Here is a 16,616-nt window from a genome sequence, read left to right as displayed (position 1 = left end):
GGATCCTCCCGGACTGGGGCACGAACCTGTGTCCCCTGCATCAGCAGGCGGACCCTCAACCACTGCGCCACCAGGGAAGCCCCCCGAACTGTATATTTTATCGCATAAAAATTTTTAAACTTTAGATGTGTAAAAGATGACCAAAGTTAAAACCAAACAGCAAATCATCTAAGGAAAAAAAATGTACTCACAACATTTGCATCAGAGGAAAGGCTAGTATCTTTACCATAACTCACTTGAATGAAATAGTAGATAAATGGGGCAAAGGATATAAAAAATTTCTCAGAAGAGGAAACATAGCTGGTCAACAGTCATTTTTTAAAAAGTCAACCACGTTAAAAATCAACAACATGCAAATTAAGATGAGAGACCATTTTTCACCTTTCACATTTAAAAACTTCCTTTTTTAAAGATACCCCATGCTGGCCGAGAAGCAATTAAAACAGGTAGTCTGTACTGCTTGTAAGGGTGTAACTAGAAAGATCACTGAAAATAAACAAAACAAAACAGCTGTATATATTAAGAGCCTTAAAAACATTTGTACTTGGTAATCTAAGGTCTTAGAATTTAATACCCAGAAAATGATATAAAAAAAGAGATTTATGCCCAATAGATGAACAGATGTTCATCAAAGTGTTGTTTACAGTAGGAAATGGGCACAACTAAATAGCCAGCACCAATGGAAGAGTAGGGAAATGTATGGTATCTATGAAAATGGATGCATGTGAAGGAAAATATTTATGTTCTGTGAGGTAAGCGGGGTATAAAATTATCATTAACACATTGATCACAACTGTGTAAACAGTACAGAGGAAAAAACATTGGAAGAAAATAACACTAGAATGCTAACAAAAGTTATCACTTTGGGTGATTTGACGGTTGATGACTTTTTTCCTTCTTTCCACTTTTATGTATTTTCCAAATTTCCTGTAATGAACATATATTTCTACTATAATCGGAAAAAATCAACAGTATTAAGAAGAAGTTCATCGGTAAGCAGAGTCAAGGAACATGCGGTTCTCTGATATTTTATCTTTCTTCTGCTTCTAATACAGCTTTCCTTTGCCAGAGCCCCAGACTAGATGTAAAAGAAAGCGTTTTGCCAATGCAGAGGAAGAAACATGCTCATACCATAAAACGAAGAGTATTTAATTAATTTCCCAACCTGTCTCTGATTCCCCTAGTCCTCAGAGAACATTCCACCGGGTTATGAAGTGGTGTCTCTTCTGGAGGCCCTCAATGGGCCCCTTACCCCATCCCCGGCAGTCCCCCCACTCCACGTGCTTGGAGACAGACACCTGTCGGGAATGCTGCCTTCCTACGGCAGTGACGGCCACCTGCCTCCTGTCCGGACGCTCTCCCCCCTCGACCGCCTGTCCGACTGCAGCAGCCCAGGACTCAAGCTCAGAAACAGTCTCTCCAAGTGAGTAGCCAGCATGCAATAGCGTTGGCCCTGGGGTCCTTGATGAGATGCTCTCAATCCATCTTTCACCTCCTCGGTGCTGGCTCGAGTCCCAAGTCCCAGGGCAGTGTAGACCCTCTGGGCTGTTCCCAGAGCTGCTCATTGCACTGAAGACCTGGGCTAGCACCTATCCCTTGGGAGAGGAAAATAAGATGGTACATGGGTACTTAGGAGGATCCAGACGGACGAACCTCTCACGTATTCTGTTGTGGGAGGAGAGTATGGGGTATAGGGACGATGACATCGTTAGGGTCACTCAGGCCCCTGGGAGCATCACTTAGTCTGAGGACCGAAGGAACCTTGTGATCTGTGTTTCTTAGGCGTTTACATCCAACTAGGAGCAAGTCATAATAAGTTTCCACGGCAGAGGAGAGGAGGGTAATTTTACAGATGAAAATATTGAAACCCTCAAAATGTCAGTGGTTTTCCCCCAGTTCAGACACAATTGTTTGAAAGAGCTAAAGGTAAAACTCCGATTTTCCGACGCCCAGAGGAGGTCTCAGACCCTCTGGTGCCCTTTCTCACGTCCCCACTCCTTCCTAAGATTTAGGTTCCCTCCGGTTCCCCTCAGGGCCCTCTTCTCCCTGTGACGTCTGGTTAATGGGAGTGCAGGCGAGTTCTGTTCTTTAAGGGGCATTGGCTGCAGCTGCTTCTCCCTCTGGGCTTATGCAGGTCCATCTCCCAGAATTCTTCTGTGCTGCACGAAGAGGAAGATGAGCATTCATGCAGCGAATCTGAGACGCCCCTGTCTCAGAGACTGTCAACCCAACATCTGAGAGAGGTAATGTGCATTGTCCTTCCTTGTTTGGTTTTGGACTCCAGGTGCTCTCCTTCCTGCCTGCTGGCCTCTCCCAGCCCGTCTGGTCTCATTCATTCATCAAATGCCTTTTGAGCACTCTCTGAGACGGCAGCAAAGGTGTCACCAGACTCAGTCTTTTCTCAGTGTACGGGGCCTGTGTTACTGACCAGGCATGATCCTTTATGCTGAGGGCAGCAGTGGGGAGACACAAAAGTCCTGCCCTCCTGGCGCTTACAGTCTTCGTGGTTGGGGTGGGGGTGTACACAAAGACAGTCAGTACCAAACAATCGTGTCAGGTGTCACCGGGGATCTGTGTGTCACGTAAGGGTCGGGAGGCTCGCTTTAAAAAGTGGTCCGTGGACAAGGGGACTCCCCTGGCTGTCCAGTGGTTAGGACTCCGTGCTTCCACTGAAAGGGCTGTGGGTTCGATCCCTGGTTGGGGAACTAAGATCCCACATGCCACGCAGTTGCAGGCAAAAAAAAAAGGTGGTCCATGGACAGAGGAGGTGAGACGAACTGAGCAGATGTCAGAGGAGGGCAGGTTCTGGACGCAGGCGCAGCTGGTGGAAAAGCCGGGCGGCTGAGTGGAAGATGGGATCCTCTACCCTGTGCGCCCTCACAGGCTTTATGTAACAGAGGTCAGCAGGCTGTCGAGCCCACCCCTGGTAAGGCGGTGGGCGAGGTGCAGCAGAGCATAGGAAGGTGAAAAGCGGTTCCTGTCCTGAGGAGCTCATGGTCCAGTAGGAGACAGGACACATACATGAATAACAAGACCACATCTGGCACATAGGTGTTAGTAAGCGTTTGTTGAATGAGTGAATGAATTTTAACCAGAGAAAGGAAGGGCTCCCAAAACAGAGACACTGACGTGCTGTGGAGGATCACGTCAAGTGAACGGAACCAGAAGCAGTGATGGCGGAGCAGCGTTTGAGCTGAATATCAAAATTTCTTAGACACGAAGAGACAGGTGAGAGAAACATTCCTGGTGGCAGGGACAGTACACGTGAAGCACGGAGCAGAAGTGGGGGCCCTGAGCAGGCCAGCAGTACAGTGGGAATGTGGCTTCACGAGGGCCCACCTGGCGGCGGTGTGCAGACTGGATTGGGCAGGAGACAGACCAAGCCAGGCAGGAGGGTTGCCTGAACCAAGGCTTTTTTTTTTTTTTTTTTTTTTTTTTAATTAATTTATTTTTTTGGCTGTGCTGGGTCTCCGTTGCTGCGCGCGGGCTTTCTCTAGTTGTGGCGAGCGGGAGCTACTCTTCATCGTGGCGCGTGGGCTTCTCATTGCGGCGGCTTCTCTTGTTGTGGAGCACGGGCTCTGGGCACGCGGGCTTCAGTAGTTGTGGCACGCGGGCTCAGTAGTTGTGGCACGCGGGCTCAGTAGTTGTGGCTCACGGGCCTAGTTGCTCCGTGGCATGTGGGATCTTCCCAGACCACGGCTCGAACCCGTATCCCCTGCACTGGTAGGTGGATTCTTAACCACTGCGCCACCAGGGAAGCCCATGAACCAAGGTTTTTTGGTTTTTTTTTTTTTTTTCTGTATGTGGGCCTCTCACTGTTGTGGCCTCTCCCATTGCGGAGCACAGGCTCCGGACGCGCAGGCCCAGCGGCCATGGCTCACAGACCCAGCCGCTCCGCGGCACGTGGGATCCTCCCGGGCCGGGGCACGAACCCCTGTCCCCCGCATCAGCAGGCGGACTCTCAACCACTGCGCCACCAGGGAGGCCCATGAACCAAGGTTTTAAGAAAAGAAGACCTGGAAGAGAGAACACAGGCTGTAGAGAGAGAATCAGTAGGCCTTAGCATCTGCCCTGGGGTGCACCGAGGTTGCGAGCCCAGGTGACTGATGGGGGTGCCGGGCGTGGGCTGGGGGACAGGCGGTGTTTGTATTAGATCCATCGAGCTGGAACTAACCCTCCATCCCAGAGGAGAAGCCCAGCAGGTACCGGGGCCTCTGCTGGTTCTGTGTTCTCTCCCTTCAGAAGAAGAGCTGTTTGTCCGCGTACCACAAAAAAAAAAAAAAAAAAAAAAAAAAAAAGAAGGAGAGCTAATCCTGGGGAAACCTGGGGTGTTCCCGTGTCACAGCTGCTGGGTGACCTGTGTCACCTGAGCTGTGGTCTTTGTGTGGCTCCAGCAGCTGCTGGGCCTCGGGCAGGATGTGCATGCACCTCCCCCCGGGAGACAGCCACTCCGGGTCAGGGGTGCACAGAAGTGATGAGAGGAGAGACCAGCCCTCCCTCTGCATGTCGCCTCCTGCCGCCCTTCCCAGATCCCCTTTCCTCCTCCTCGCCCGGGGCCCCTGCCCTGACTCCTCCCCTCTAACATATTTGACTGGCGCTTACTTCTTTCCCCCCAGGAATGTGGCATCACCCCAGAAAGTGAGAACCTGACCTTGTCATCGTCAGGAGCTATTGACCAGTCGTCCTGCACGGGGACGCCTCTCTCCTCCACAATTTCCTCCCCAGAAGGTACATGATGGTGGGCGGGAACAACTGCAGGTCCTTCCCCGTCAGCCGAGTCCATAGTGCTTCTAATATTTCCTCCCGGATGGACTGGGGAGCAGCACATTAATACCTAAGCGGCAGACAAAATAGGTCCCGGCTTGAGAGGAAGTGAGACTCGCTCCCTTGCAATGAGAGGGCGGTCTAGCGGCTGAGCTGGGGGAGAAGCAGGTATCTCACTCCCAGTCCTGCTGTCGTAAGGGTTTCTTTAACATTATGACAGGGAAAAGCAAATCCCTCATCCCTGAGGTTGAGTTTGGAGCTCTAAAACATAAAGGAGCCAAACCTTGGAAAACCTTCCATCTAAACCCTATTTGGTGAGGGCAAGGCCAGGCCGCTGGTGTCCTCACTGCCCGGGTGCAGCGAGAGAGTTCTGCTCCCAGTGCACTCACAGCAGCCGGGCCTGACCTCCGTGTCCTTCCTCCAACTCCTGTCTCCAAAGACCCTGCCAGCAGCAGTCTGGCCCAGTCGGTCATGTCCATGGTGTCCTCCCAGATCAGCACCGACACCGTCTCCTCCATGTCCGGCTCCTACATCGCCCCTGGCACGGAAGAGGACGGGGAGGCTCTCCCCTGCCCCCGGGCCGCCAGCAGGACCCCCTCAGAAGAAGCAGAGGTAAGAGAGGAGCATGGGATCGCCCTCGCTGCTCTGCTCTGCTCTGTACTCGAGTCCCAAGGAGCTCAGTCCAGGGCCTGCCAGGGAGATCGGCAAAGCCCCCCAGTGCTCGGGAGGGGAGCCCTGGAAAACAGGGTACCGTGTCGTTGAATCAAAGACTCCCTCAGATGTGATCTTCCGTGTGGCACCACTTCTGTCCTGAGGACTTGGTTTGGGTTTGCTGCCAGGCGAGCTGGGTAGGAGAGCCGGTGGCATCTGCACCTTGACTTTTGTTGCTCCTTTGCAGGTGACGCCAGCGGCGTCTCCAGACTGCAACTTTGCAGGCCTCGCCGCCGCCGCCGAAGAGCAGGATGCAGAGGTAAGAGCAAGGTGGACGCTGGTGCCCCTCCCCGGTCAGAGGGACTGCCGGCGCTGGCAGAGGATGCAAATAGGATGGGGGCTGTTGTGGAAGAAGCCTTCCAAGGTGGTGCACTTGGATCTGTTAGAGGCAGGGTGCAGGCAGAGGGACTGTCCGATTAGCAGAGGGCGCTGGTCTCAGCGTAATAGGCGTGGGGTGAGTTCCAGAGGGAAGTCTTCCAGGCCAGACGCTTGAGAGGGTGTTTGTCCTCCAATTCACTTAGTATTTACCTGGCACAGGCATCTCACATCTTCCTGGCACTGGGGGACACAAAGACCGAGTGACATGGCTTTTGCCTGCCCACGCCCCCAGTCCACCCATCCCACCCATCCCGGAGCTCCGTCTGATGGAGGAATCAGAGTTATAACTCAGCGTGAGAAGTGCTCTGACGGAGCTGTGGCCGAAGTATATGGAATGCCCAGCTCCCAGTGGGGACTCTACAACTTTCTCTTGAGCCAGATGTTCTCAAAGAAGTATCTGGATGGGGTTGGGGATCCTAAAGGGTTTCTGAAAGTTTTATGATCTCATGGTTTGCTTTTTCATTTGACAACTTTTATTTCCACCTGAGAGAAACAGTGTGAGCTAGACTATTACCAAGGCTATTCCTGACAGTCCCAGGGCCCCTCTGTAAGGTGCCTCAGACCTGGTCCCTCTGTAACGTGCCTCAGACCTGGTCCCTACGGGCCGATCCTGCCTCGCCAAGCAAAATCTGCCTCTGCTGGGCCTCCCAGCCATCTCACACGGACAGGAAATGTATGGATACCATGAGGGTGATTAGTTCTGTCTTCTGACAATCAGTAGACTCATTTCACTGCTTTATGGACTCACAGTGCCTTCCTTCTGTCCTAGGGAAATGATGTTCTAGAAGAAGAGGACGGATCACCCACACAAGAAGATGGTAAAAGACCTGGTCTTTTGCTCCCTTTTATTATATTTCTTTCCCGGGTATTCTCTAAAGGGTACAGAAAGGGGCACTGGTGTGACTTGGTGGCACTGCTCAAGGGTGTGGTTTTGGGGAAAGGTCGTCTTCTTGATGGAATATCAAAGCAAGCAGGGTATCTGAGGACCTCAGCAGCCTTCCTGGCTCTTTCTGGGCCTCTGAGCCAAGGCTGCAGTAGATACATGGAGTTCTCCATCTACGTTGAGTAGATCCTGAAGCTTCTTGGGCAACTGCCATCACCTTCCTTCCTGCTTCAGCTTCTCAGCTGAGTCTCACAGAACTGCTCTAGCAGCCCCAAAGTTCATCTGCAGCAGGAGAACAGCTTCCTCCCCTTGGGGGAACCGACTGTTAGGCAGTAGGTTTTCCTGCTTTAGTGAAGAAAACGGCTGATGTTACAGTAGCAGAAGGATCACAGCCCTGGCGGCACAGCAAAGGTGAGGTGAAGAGACGTTAGCAGCTCAGCGTGCACTAGTGTTTGTAGGCTATTGGAACGAGTCTCTTTACCATCGTTCAGGCCTCAAGTAGATATATTTTTTTTAATTGCAAGAGTTGGTTTACAATGTTGTGTTAGTTTCTGCTGTACAGCCACGTGAATCAATTATACATATACATATATCCACTCTTTTTTTAGATTCTTTGCCCATATAGGCCATTACAGGGTACTGAGTAGAGTCCCCTGTGCTCTACAGCAGGTCCTTATTAGTTATCTATTTTATATATAGTACTGTGTATATGTCAATCCCAATCTCCCAATTTATCCCTCCCCTCCCTTGCCCCACGCCATAACCATAAGTTTGTTTTCTACACCTGTGACTCTATTTCTGTTTTGTAAATAAGGTCAATCATATCTTCAGTCGGAAGAATTTGGTTTCTAGTAAGCCGAGAAGCGAAGGAACGACCTACATATAGAGCAAAGACGTGGCTGGGGGGGGGCGGTTAGGCGAGCTGGGAATCCCACCTGGGATTGTAGGACCAGGCATCCCAGGACCCGGTGTCTCTTCCCTCTGCTCTTCTGAGGTGCCTCCACAGAAGGGCAACCTCCAGAGCAAACCTGGATCCCAGCCTGGATGCAGATGTCACGCTAGTCGCTTCTGCTTTGGCCATGGCAGTTGCTTGGGGGGCGGTGTGGTGTGCAGGGGGTGCGCATGTGCACTTGACCACTCTCTCCTGGCCAAGTAGTGCTGGAGGAGGGGTGGTCGCCCAGGCTGTGCCTCTGCCGCACGCGCGCGCCAACCAAGCCGGGGTTGGGCGCTACCTCCCCTCGGTTGATGTCTTCAGAGTGCAAGGCTCCGAGCTCTCCATTGTGATTGTCGTCCCCGGTAGAATATTTGCTTCTAAAAGGCACAGGGCAGTACGTGGTTTCCGCCTGACATTTCATATGTGGTTTCCACCTGACATGCCGTACGCAGTAGATGTATGTTTCTTCCTCTCCCTTTCACCAAGGAAAAAAAACCGGGTGGGGGGCTTGAAAAAATAACATCTAAAACTGTCCCCTTCCCATCTTACATGACTGTAGGTTTCTGGTCAGCCCCTTAAAACATACTCAGAATAGCAAATTAAGTCTCAAAGAAAATAAATCATAATTTTGCGAACGAAGCGATTCTTTGATTTGAGGTGCAAAATTACGGAACCAAAGAGCTTTAATTGCCATTTTATGTATTAGTCATTTCGCAGAGCCTTGTGGTCATAAACACACCCCACGTGCACCGACAGACACAGGCCGGAGCCCGGGGCCACTCCCCCCGCGGCTCTCCTAGCTCTTCCAGCCTGGCTTAGCTCTGCTCTGGGCCCGGGTCTGCGTGTCCGAATCCCACAGACCTCCCCAGGGTCTGATTTCCCAGGAACGAAGGCTGGAAAGGGGCCAGTTAAGGAAACAGAGCAGAACAGAGCGAGAACACAAACGTACCCACACAGTTTGCTTTATTGTCCACTCTACCCACTTAATTATTGTCTTTTTTTTAACATATGATTTGATGTTTTTTGTCTCCATCCTTAAGATTTTTATTTTAAGGACAGCGAAGCAGAGAAAAACACAGCCAGGCCCTCTCTAACTGCCTTAACTCCGTTACAGGCCAGAGGACATTCGCATTTCTAGGTATGGAGTGTGACAATAACAATGACTTTGACATCGCCAGCGTGAAAGCACTGGACAATAAGCTGTGCTCTGAGGTCTGCTTACCCGGTGAGTGGCAGTCTGCTGAACATGAACTTGGTGGGAGACGCTCCCCTGCTCGCACCCCTGCTCTCACCCTGGGACACCCATCTCCTGCCCTGCAGTTCCTGCAAGAAGGCATGGGCTTTGCTAAGGTGCTGGGAGCCAGTTGCTGAAAGGAAGTGAGGCGGCCTCGGGAGAGTCCTTGGGCAAAGAGCGACTCTGCTCTAAGCGAATCTATTTGGGCATGGAGAAAGGCGCAAAAATACCTCCAAAGCCTTCCGATTTGGCCTGACCATGCCCCCTCCATCATGATCTTGCAGATCCCATGGCAGGGGGGCCTGGTCTTGTTTCCATCAACAGGCAGTTTAAGGCAGACACGGCCTCTGTGATAAGGTCTTGGAAAGAGAGCCTGAGCCCTTGAAAAGGGAACCTGTAGCCCCTCAGAGGAGAGTGGTTAGTTAGGATCAGAGAGGAATTTCAAAGCCAGCGTTTTATAGACTAGCTCTGTGACCCAGTGAGCCCTGGGCTACCACCAGTTGCCTTGTGCTCCCTAGATTTGGATCCCAAAGGAACGATCAGGGGTCGAGGATGACTCTTCTCCCTGGAGCCCTAACTCTATAAATTCAATCAGGGCCATCAACGTGCCCCTTATTCCTTCTCATGACACTAAACTGAATCCGGGATGAGTTCTCAGGAGGAACCCACCTGTCAGTCACACTCTGGGCACTGATGTCCCTCTGCTCCGTGCTCACCAAGGGCTTCACCAACCATGGCTCTAAAGCCACGTCTCGCCTGGTGGACTAGGTCGAAATTGCCCCTCCTGGGTTCACGGCAGAGACTGCCTTCATGTTGCGTGGTTTGTAATCTCTTAAACATGCCCTGGACATGTTTAAGCTTCAGGACAACCACGTCCCGTCGTGGGTCCAGTGCTTTACTCTCTTGGCGACATGGCTACAGGTGCTGGAGGGACACAAACTCCTGTGGTTGCCACTCTCCATCAGCTTGCAAAAGACACAGGTCCTCACCCCTCTGGCCCCATGCAGGCTTGTGGTGGAGGAAGCCGTAATCCCCAGAGACGCCTCCCACGGCCTTCCCAGGGGCTCTCCGGTCCCTTCCCACTTAGCGTTGACCCAGCCAGGCCTGGGCCAGAGCGGCTGAGGTCCAGGGTACACTTCACTTCCTGCCTTCCCACTCTTTACCTGGCTTCTGTCTGTCCATTTGTTTCTCATGTCTTTTTGCCAAATGTACGTCTGTCTGTCCAGTTTGTTTATTTTGAAACTCATTTAGGTTATCCAGACTTCATGTGAAAGTTCATGTTCACCCACACCCAACCCCAAGCTTGCTGGGCGCGCACACATCTGAGGGGCCCTCGCTGAGGCTTCCATTCCTAAGTGGCAAGAGCCTGTATTTAATATGCTGAAATTTTCCAGGAAAAAAAATATTTGAGAATAGGTTAATCCCTGTTCCACAAAAGCAGGGATGCTTCTGTGGCAAAGGTTACAGGCAGGATTTGTTTTGGTCACTAGTTGGGGAAGATGACATCTCTGCCCTCACTCCGCCCTGAGTCTGTGGCAGCTGTGCCGGCCAGCCGCTCACTGGGCTTCAAGAGAGGAATCTAGGCTCCTGCCTCCCCGCAGTGGCTCCCCACCAACCCCCGTGTTTGGCAGAGAGAGCTCCTGGGAATCGTTTCAGCCACCCATGCTGGTGGAAACTGACCCCAGGCCTTGTGCTTGCTCCTCTCCCTAACTCCTTCCGGCCAACCTGCTGGTGGATGTTTATTCCACTCTGGGATTGCGGCAGGGGAGCGAGACCTGGAAGGAAAACAATGCCTGGGCTTCTTTACGGTGATCTCGGGAGCCAGCCATTCTCAGATTAAACTGGCTTCACCGTTCAGGCCAGACATGAAACCGAATGACAGTGGTGGCTGCCGGGAGAGGGAGTTGAGGGTCGCATCGTAGCCTCACCCTGAGGTCTCAAGGGCTCTTACGGGAGAAGGAAAGTGCATCTTCTCTCTTGGAAAAATGTTTCTCGGGTTCTTCTGTTAGCGTCACACTGGTCGTAAAGAGCTGGGGAACTCTCTGGAAGCATCTGTCGGGTTAATGTCGGGTTAATGACAGGAGCATCCACTGTGGTAGGTCCCGTGGAATCAACAGACCTCACCACGCTCAGCTGTAAGTTCAAAGTTCCATCCTATGACTGAGGTGCCTCAGGCTGGCTTGGCCGTCAGGACAGCTTCTCAGGCACTTGGTCTCCCTCTCCACGCTGTTTCCCTCCCCACACGGATGCCACTCCCCTCACGGAGCGCCCACAAGGAGGGAGCCCGGGGAGCATCCCATGGTCCACCCTCCCCAGGCCCACAGGTGCTCTGCCAGGAGCCCCAGCTCGCGGCAAGGATGGCTCAGGTCCCCATCCTCGCTGCTCTCATCACCCTTGTGGGAGTGATGCTGAGAAAGCACCTGTGTCATTCCAGCACCTCTTCCCCTAAGAAGCCTCTGGGTCTTCTTTGGCCCCAAGACCAAGGGGGGGGCAATGGTATGTTCTGAGATTGTTCTGCAAGGTTCTCAAAGGGAGGAAATCTGAGTTGACCATTGTAGGTGGTGAGCCGATTAGAATCGCGAGGCCGTGCTAGGTAGACGGGGCTCCAAGGAATCTGATGGAGTATCACACAGGCGGCAGGATAGTGGTCAGGGGACCAGTGACAATTCTGTGAAAAGTCTCTGGGGAGTGTGATGGGAAAAAGCAAAGATAATTTGAGTTTATTAGTGGAAATACAAATGTTTTTGTTTTGTTTTGTTTTTTGTGGTACGCGGGTCTCTCACTGTTGTGGCCTCTCCCATTGTGGAGCACAGGCTCCGGACGCGCAGGCTCAGCGGCCATGGCTCACGGGCCCAGCCGCTCCGCGGTATGTGGGATCTTCCCGGACCGGGGCACGAACCCGTGTCCCCTGCATCGGCAGGCAGACTCTCAACCACTGCACCACCAGGGAAGCGCGATACAGATGTTTTTAAATGACAGCATTGGACAGGAGTGGGCATACCGATGAAATCTAAAAGTACTTATGGAGGGAATTCCCTGGCAGTCCAGTGGTTAGGACTCAGCACTTTCACTGCAGTGGCCTGGTTCAATCCCTGGTCGGAGAACTAAGATCCTCCAAGCCACTGCGCAGCCAAAAACAAAACAAAGAAAAGTACTTACGGAGACCTGAAATAACCCAAGACTAAGACGCCACTAGGAAGGGTTATGCTTCGCAGATACTAAGGAAAAATCTGAATTAACTTTCTCTTTTCCTGGAGAGAAACTCTACAAGATGGTGGAACTGTTACAGACCTTAAATTTAATTAGTGGCTGGGTAGAGGCAGGAAAGAGGTGTGTGGAATCCCCCTAGATGTGCTCCCCAAATCTGCCTCTAGAGGTCTCTTCACTCCCCCGTTTCTGAGCCTGAGGATGGAATTAAGTGGGAACCACCTTTCTCTACCTCCCGTGAAGGATTTTGAATCTCCAGGCTCCCTTTTCTGGCTGAGGGCTGGACAGATTGGTAGCACTCGCTCAGGAAGTCTTCCTGCGCCTTCCAGGCTTACCTTCTGCATCCAGGATGCACGGAGCAGCAGGGTTTCGCCGAGGGTCTGGCAGAAGCCTTTTTAGAGGAAAGAGCACCACCGACTGTACCAAGAAGCCGGGGAGAACAGAGACTTCAGGTCTGAGTCTTGAGGCTGTTTCAGAAGGAGCCAGTTTTCAGCCCTGGCTCAGAATCTGGACCGGTGGTGTTTGTAGCAAGGACTCATGAATTCAGAGCCAGGCAGCCTGGCAGCCAGTGGTGGTGGCAGCGAGGCTGCGGCAGTGTTTTGATTTGACTTTGTGTGTGTGTGTGTGTGTGTGTGTGTGTGTGTCTTCTCTCCTGTTTACCATTTGCATTTGGTCTTTCCTACCAAACAGCCGCAGTTCCGGAGTCCTGCCCCATAAACACAGAGGAATAAGTATGAGATCTACCAAATTATATAAAATGAAGGAACAACTTATTTCATCTGGGGGTTCCTAACTTAAAAGGGCAATCTTGCCTGCTCTTCATCCTGTCACCCTTAGAGGGGAAAAGCACTGTGGACCCATGTGCAGGACTCCGGTACCCCCAGGGAGTATAGATCCCCACATTCTGTCTGGCTGTGAGAGATACCTAAACATTTCCTGTCCCACTCACTCCCCTTCCCCTGGGGTCCACCTCCACAAGACTATTATTAGAGCCTTAGGGCGGATTAGCACACCAGGACATTTATGGGTATACACAGTTTATACCCACTTAATCCTAGTGTTTCTGCCATTAAAGGGTTTCGTGTCTTGGGCTGGCCTAACCTGAAGCTGACCCCAGACATTTGTGAGTGGCCTCCCTCAGATGTGACGCAGTGAGCCTCACGCCCACCCTCCAGTGTCAGCCGGCTCCGTCCACGAACTGAGCCCTCTGATGGGCATGGCTCTCGGCTCTGCCCTGGAGGAGATCACCGTGTGCTGGAGGATCCAGCAATTTCCACGCAGCATGAGAAATGGGGTGGTGGTACGGGCCAGTGTGGGAGCACTTCGGAGCACGCTGGACCCCATCTGGCTTCAGGGGGGGCCTTCTGGGGGCAGGTGCTGGAAGAGGCAGCTCAGCAGTCCTCGGCCAGAGGATGGAAGGCTTTCCCCAACCTCAGGGGGTTAGGGCTTCATCCTCTCCCTTCAGAAGGGGCATCTCGCTGCACTGGGGGGAATGAATCAGATGGAGCCAGTCTGTGGGCTGGGAGGACGACTTGGAGGAGATGAGTGTAGCCTGAACAAGGCCTGGGGGGCGGCTGGTTGTCGCGCACATTCTGTGAGTCAGGCGCCCTGCTCACCACTCTCCCATGTCGCCTCGCTTAGTCTCACAGAATCCCTGGGGGGTAAGTACTCGTCTCCCATCTGATGGATGGGGAAACCAGGGCTCCAAGTACAGTGACCTGCCCAAGGTCACACAGTATGTTACAAGCTGGGGCTGTACCCCGGTTTTCTGACTACAGATTTAGACCTTACTAGAGCTTGAACAAGCAGGAGGTCATGATGGATTGGATACAGAGCACGAAGGAGAGAGAAGCACCAAGAGTGGGTTTCCAGCATGGGCAGCGGGTGCTTCTCGTCCAGGAACTGCAGTACAAGGGGGGAAGATGATGAGTTTCGTGGATGGTACCCGGGGGACCCCAAAGCTCTGGAGCTAATGTCTCCTGGGGTTGGTGGCACCAGCTGATAGCAAATCTCGGTGGGCTGTTCGGGTGCAGAAAGAGAGGAACAGCCGTCACTCTGTTCTCTGCCATGCCATTTGGTCCCTGGCACCCTGCTGGGCAGCCAGTCCCTTCCTGCCCCACCCTGGCCCCCACAGCAAACACTAACTCTGAGCCCAAATTAACACACTCTTCTCCCTCCCCTTCACCTCCTCCTGCTCTCGTGAAAGTCTCAGCCAGACTCAGTTTCTTTTCCTGGTCCGCTGTAACACTTAGGCAAACTTCAAGACCAAATAAAGATACAAAAGTGGATCCTAGGGCAAGCTCACAAAACAAGGACCATCTTGCATGTCCCTCCATCAGTGGGCCACAGTGGCCATGACTGTCCCTAGCCCAGTGGGCGCCACTGTTCCCAAGTTTCACGTGCTGTGGTTTGCACCCTGTGGGAGTTCCAGGTAATGCGCATCTTGCCAGTTTTCGTGCCAAACTCCCGGACTGTCCTGCCAGATACAACATCTGGACCAAACCAAAGGTCCGGTAACCTTCCTTTCCTCTTCTCAGGTGCCTGGCAGGCTGACGACAACGTGGTCAGTCGTCGGAACACGCAGCGCCGACGCTTATCTTCTGGCAGCCTGGAGGACCCCGAGAACAGGCTCTGCGTGTGGGGTCCTTTGGCCATCTGAGAGCCTTAGCCCCTGTACCAGGGCTCTCCTCCCGTTCTCACATCCCATCCTGTCCTCATGGCACCACTGACCTCCTGGGCATCCTCAGCAAGACACACGGAGACTTTTTAGACCCAGGTGGAAGCTGGATGCTGAGGGCACCTGACCCTTCTCCCAGACTCATCTTCTTCCGCAACCGTGATCCTTCCCCTCTCAGAAGGGACTGGAAACCTCTTTTCTCCTTGTCGGCTAAAGCCACTCGAACTGCAGCTCATGAGACCCTTTGCAGAGAGTCTCTAGAGTGTTTCCACTGTATCTTGATCTTCAGGTGGAGCTGTGGTCTACAGACTGGTTATTTCTTGTGCATCTTTTTTTTTTCTCCTTAGGAGGTAGACCAAGAAGACTCAAGAGTTTGGGTGACTTCATTACAAACACCCATCTGGCATTTTCTAGTCTCTGGGACATCATAACCAATCTGAAACCTGCAGTTTGGGGTGGCGTTGGGGGATGACTCCTGTGAGAAGGGAAAGCCATATTGCACTGTAAGTGGGGTTTCCCTCAAAATGCATTAGGAGCTCCTCTCTCAAGGACAAGAAGCAGTGGCAACCACCAGAAGGTTGGTTGGGAAAACAGTTCTTGCTTCTGGTAGCAGAGGCTATGCCTTGTGTGTCTGCTTAGGAAGGAGGCCTTGAATCTGAGAACCCCTCAGTTAAATGATGACCTACCGGGGAGTTCTTTATGATCAGGTGCACTCAGGAAGGCCTGGGGCTCCATCCTAAGATGACACTGCAAAGGCATTTTTGACCCCCTCTATGTACCAGGCACTTGTTAGGGACTGTCGTATATTATCACGTTTCATCACTACCGCCCTGTCAGGTGGCATTCTTATCCCTGCTGCCCCCGTCTCCACCCCACTTTTCTTAAATAGTTGAAGAAATAGGCTGAGAGAGGGGTGGACCGGTGGTTCTCATTTGGTGTCCAGGAACCCCAAAGGAGGTTGGGGGAAGGGCTGAGCTGGGGTCAGTGGTGGTCTGGGAGGCTCCCCACCCCACCGGTTTTCCTCCCCTGTCCTCCAGATCAGCTGAGCCTGATGGGGGGAGCGGGAGGTCCTGCCTTCCATAGGCTCATCAGAGATTTAGAGATATTGTTCAAATCACATGTCCACCCCACCTCAGTCCAGTGTAGGGCATATAAATAACAGCCTGAAACAGCAAGACCGTAAGCTGTTGGCTGTTCGTCTCTCAACACTAGTGTTATCAATGGATTCCTCATAGCTCTCTGATAGATGCATTGTCTGCTGGCTTTTGGAAGAGGTGGTTGTTTAGTGGAGCATGAGATTGAGAAGCAAAGTGGGATCCAACAGTTTATGAGGCTGAGATATGACAGAGCCCTAGGCTATGCCCACCATGATGGCCTGAATTAGTAGTTGGAATTGTTGCCCTAGAAGAGCTTTTCAGGGTCCTTCCCGAGGCCTCAAAGAGAGCCCAGTGCCGGGGGATCTTTTGCACCTCCTGTGTGGCTTCTTTGCGCCTGCGTGGTGACCCTCACTGCCTGGTGGTTGTGATTCACATCCTGCCCTGGGCGTGGGCAGGGGGAGGCCTGTGGTCCTGACAGACACTACATGAGCCAAGCCTGAATCTCAGCTTCTGCCTTGAGTTCCCGTGTCCACCCGCTCTGAAATCCTGCAGTGGGCTCTGCTGTTTCAGGCCCCATTTAATGTCCTTCCTTTCCCCGAAACATTCTTACAGCCCCTTTCATATTGAAGATTCGAGCAATAACCACACTTCCTGATTTCCTTGAAGTCTGAGCCCCAGAAGCACTAGGGAAGGGGGCGCTCCCTTAGCCTGGGGTGGTGGCATAGAGATCC

The 16,616-nt window shown here is 52.4% G+C and overlaps 1 protein-coding gene across 5 annotated transcripts in view; it reads left to right on the top strand.

The window, feature by feature from the left end:
• Positions 1-16,234, top strand: part of RNF157 (ring finger protein 157) — an 83,733-nt gene extending 67,499 nt beyond the window's left edge. For 2 of the 5 annotated variants that reach the window (XM_081218116.1, XM_081218118.1), the window contains 7 exons: positions 1,185-1,423; positions 2,135-2,243; positions 4,617-4,728; positions 5,204-5,376; positions 5,663-5,734; positions 6,623-6,671; positions 8,785-9,056. In XM_081218116.1, coding sequence (XP_081074242.1) covers positions 1,185-1,423; positions 2,135-2,243; positions 4,617-4,728; positions 5,204-5,376; positions 5,663-5,734; positions 6,623-6,671; positions 8,785-9,041 — 1,011 coding nt within the window. In that variant the 3' untranslated portion in view covers positions 9,042-9,056. Of the gene's footprint in view, positions 1-1,184; positions 1,424-2,134; positions 2,244-4,616; positions 4,729-5,203; positions 5,377-5,662; positions 5,735-6,622; positions 6,672-8,784; positions 9,057-14,648 lie in introns of those variants that run through there. The other 3 variants (XM_081218117.1, XM_081218119.1, XM_081218120.1) reach the window with 3 other exon arrangements.
• Positions 16,235-16,616: the final 382 nt, after the last annotated feature.

This window comes from Mesoplodon bidens, assembly GCF_964165515.1.
Source record: "Mesoplodon bidens genome assembly, chromosome: 19".
Classification (NCBI taxonomy): domain Eukaryota; kingdom Metazoa; phylum Chordata; class Mammalia; order Artiodactyla; family Ziphiidae; genus Mesoplodon; species Mesoplodon bidens.
This window is presented reverse-complemented; position numbering and strand designations above follow the sequence as displayed.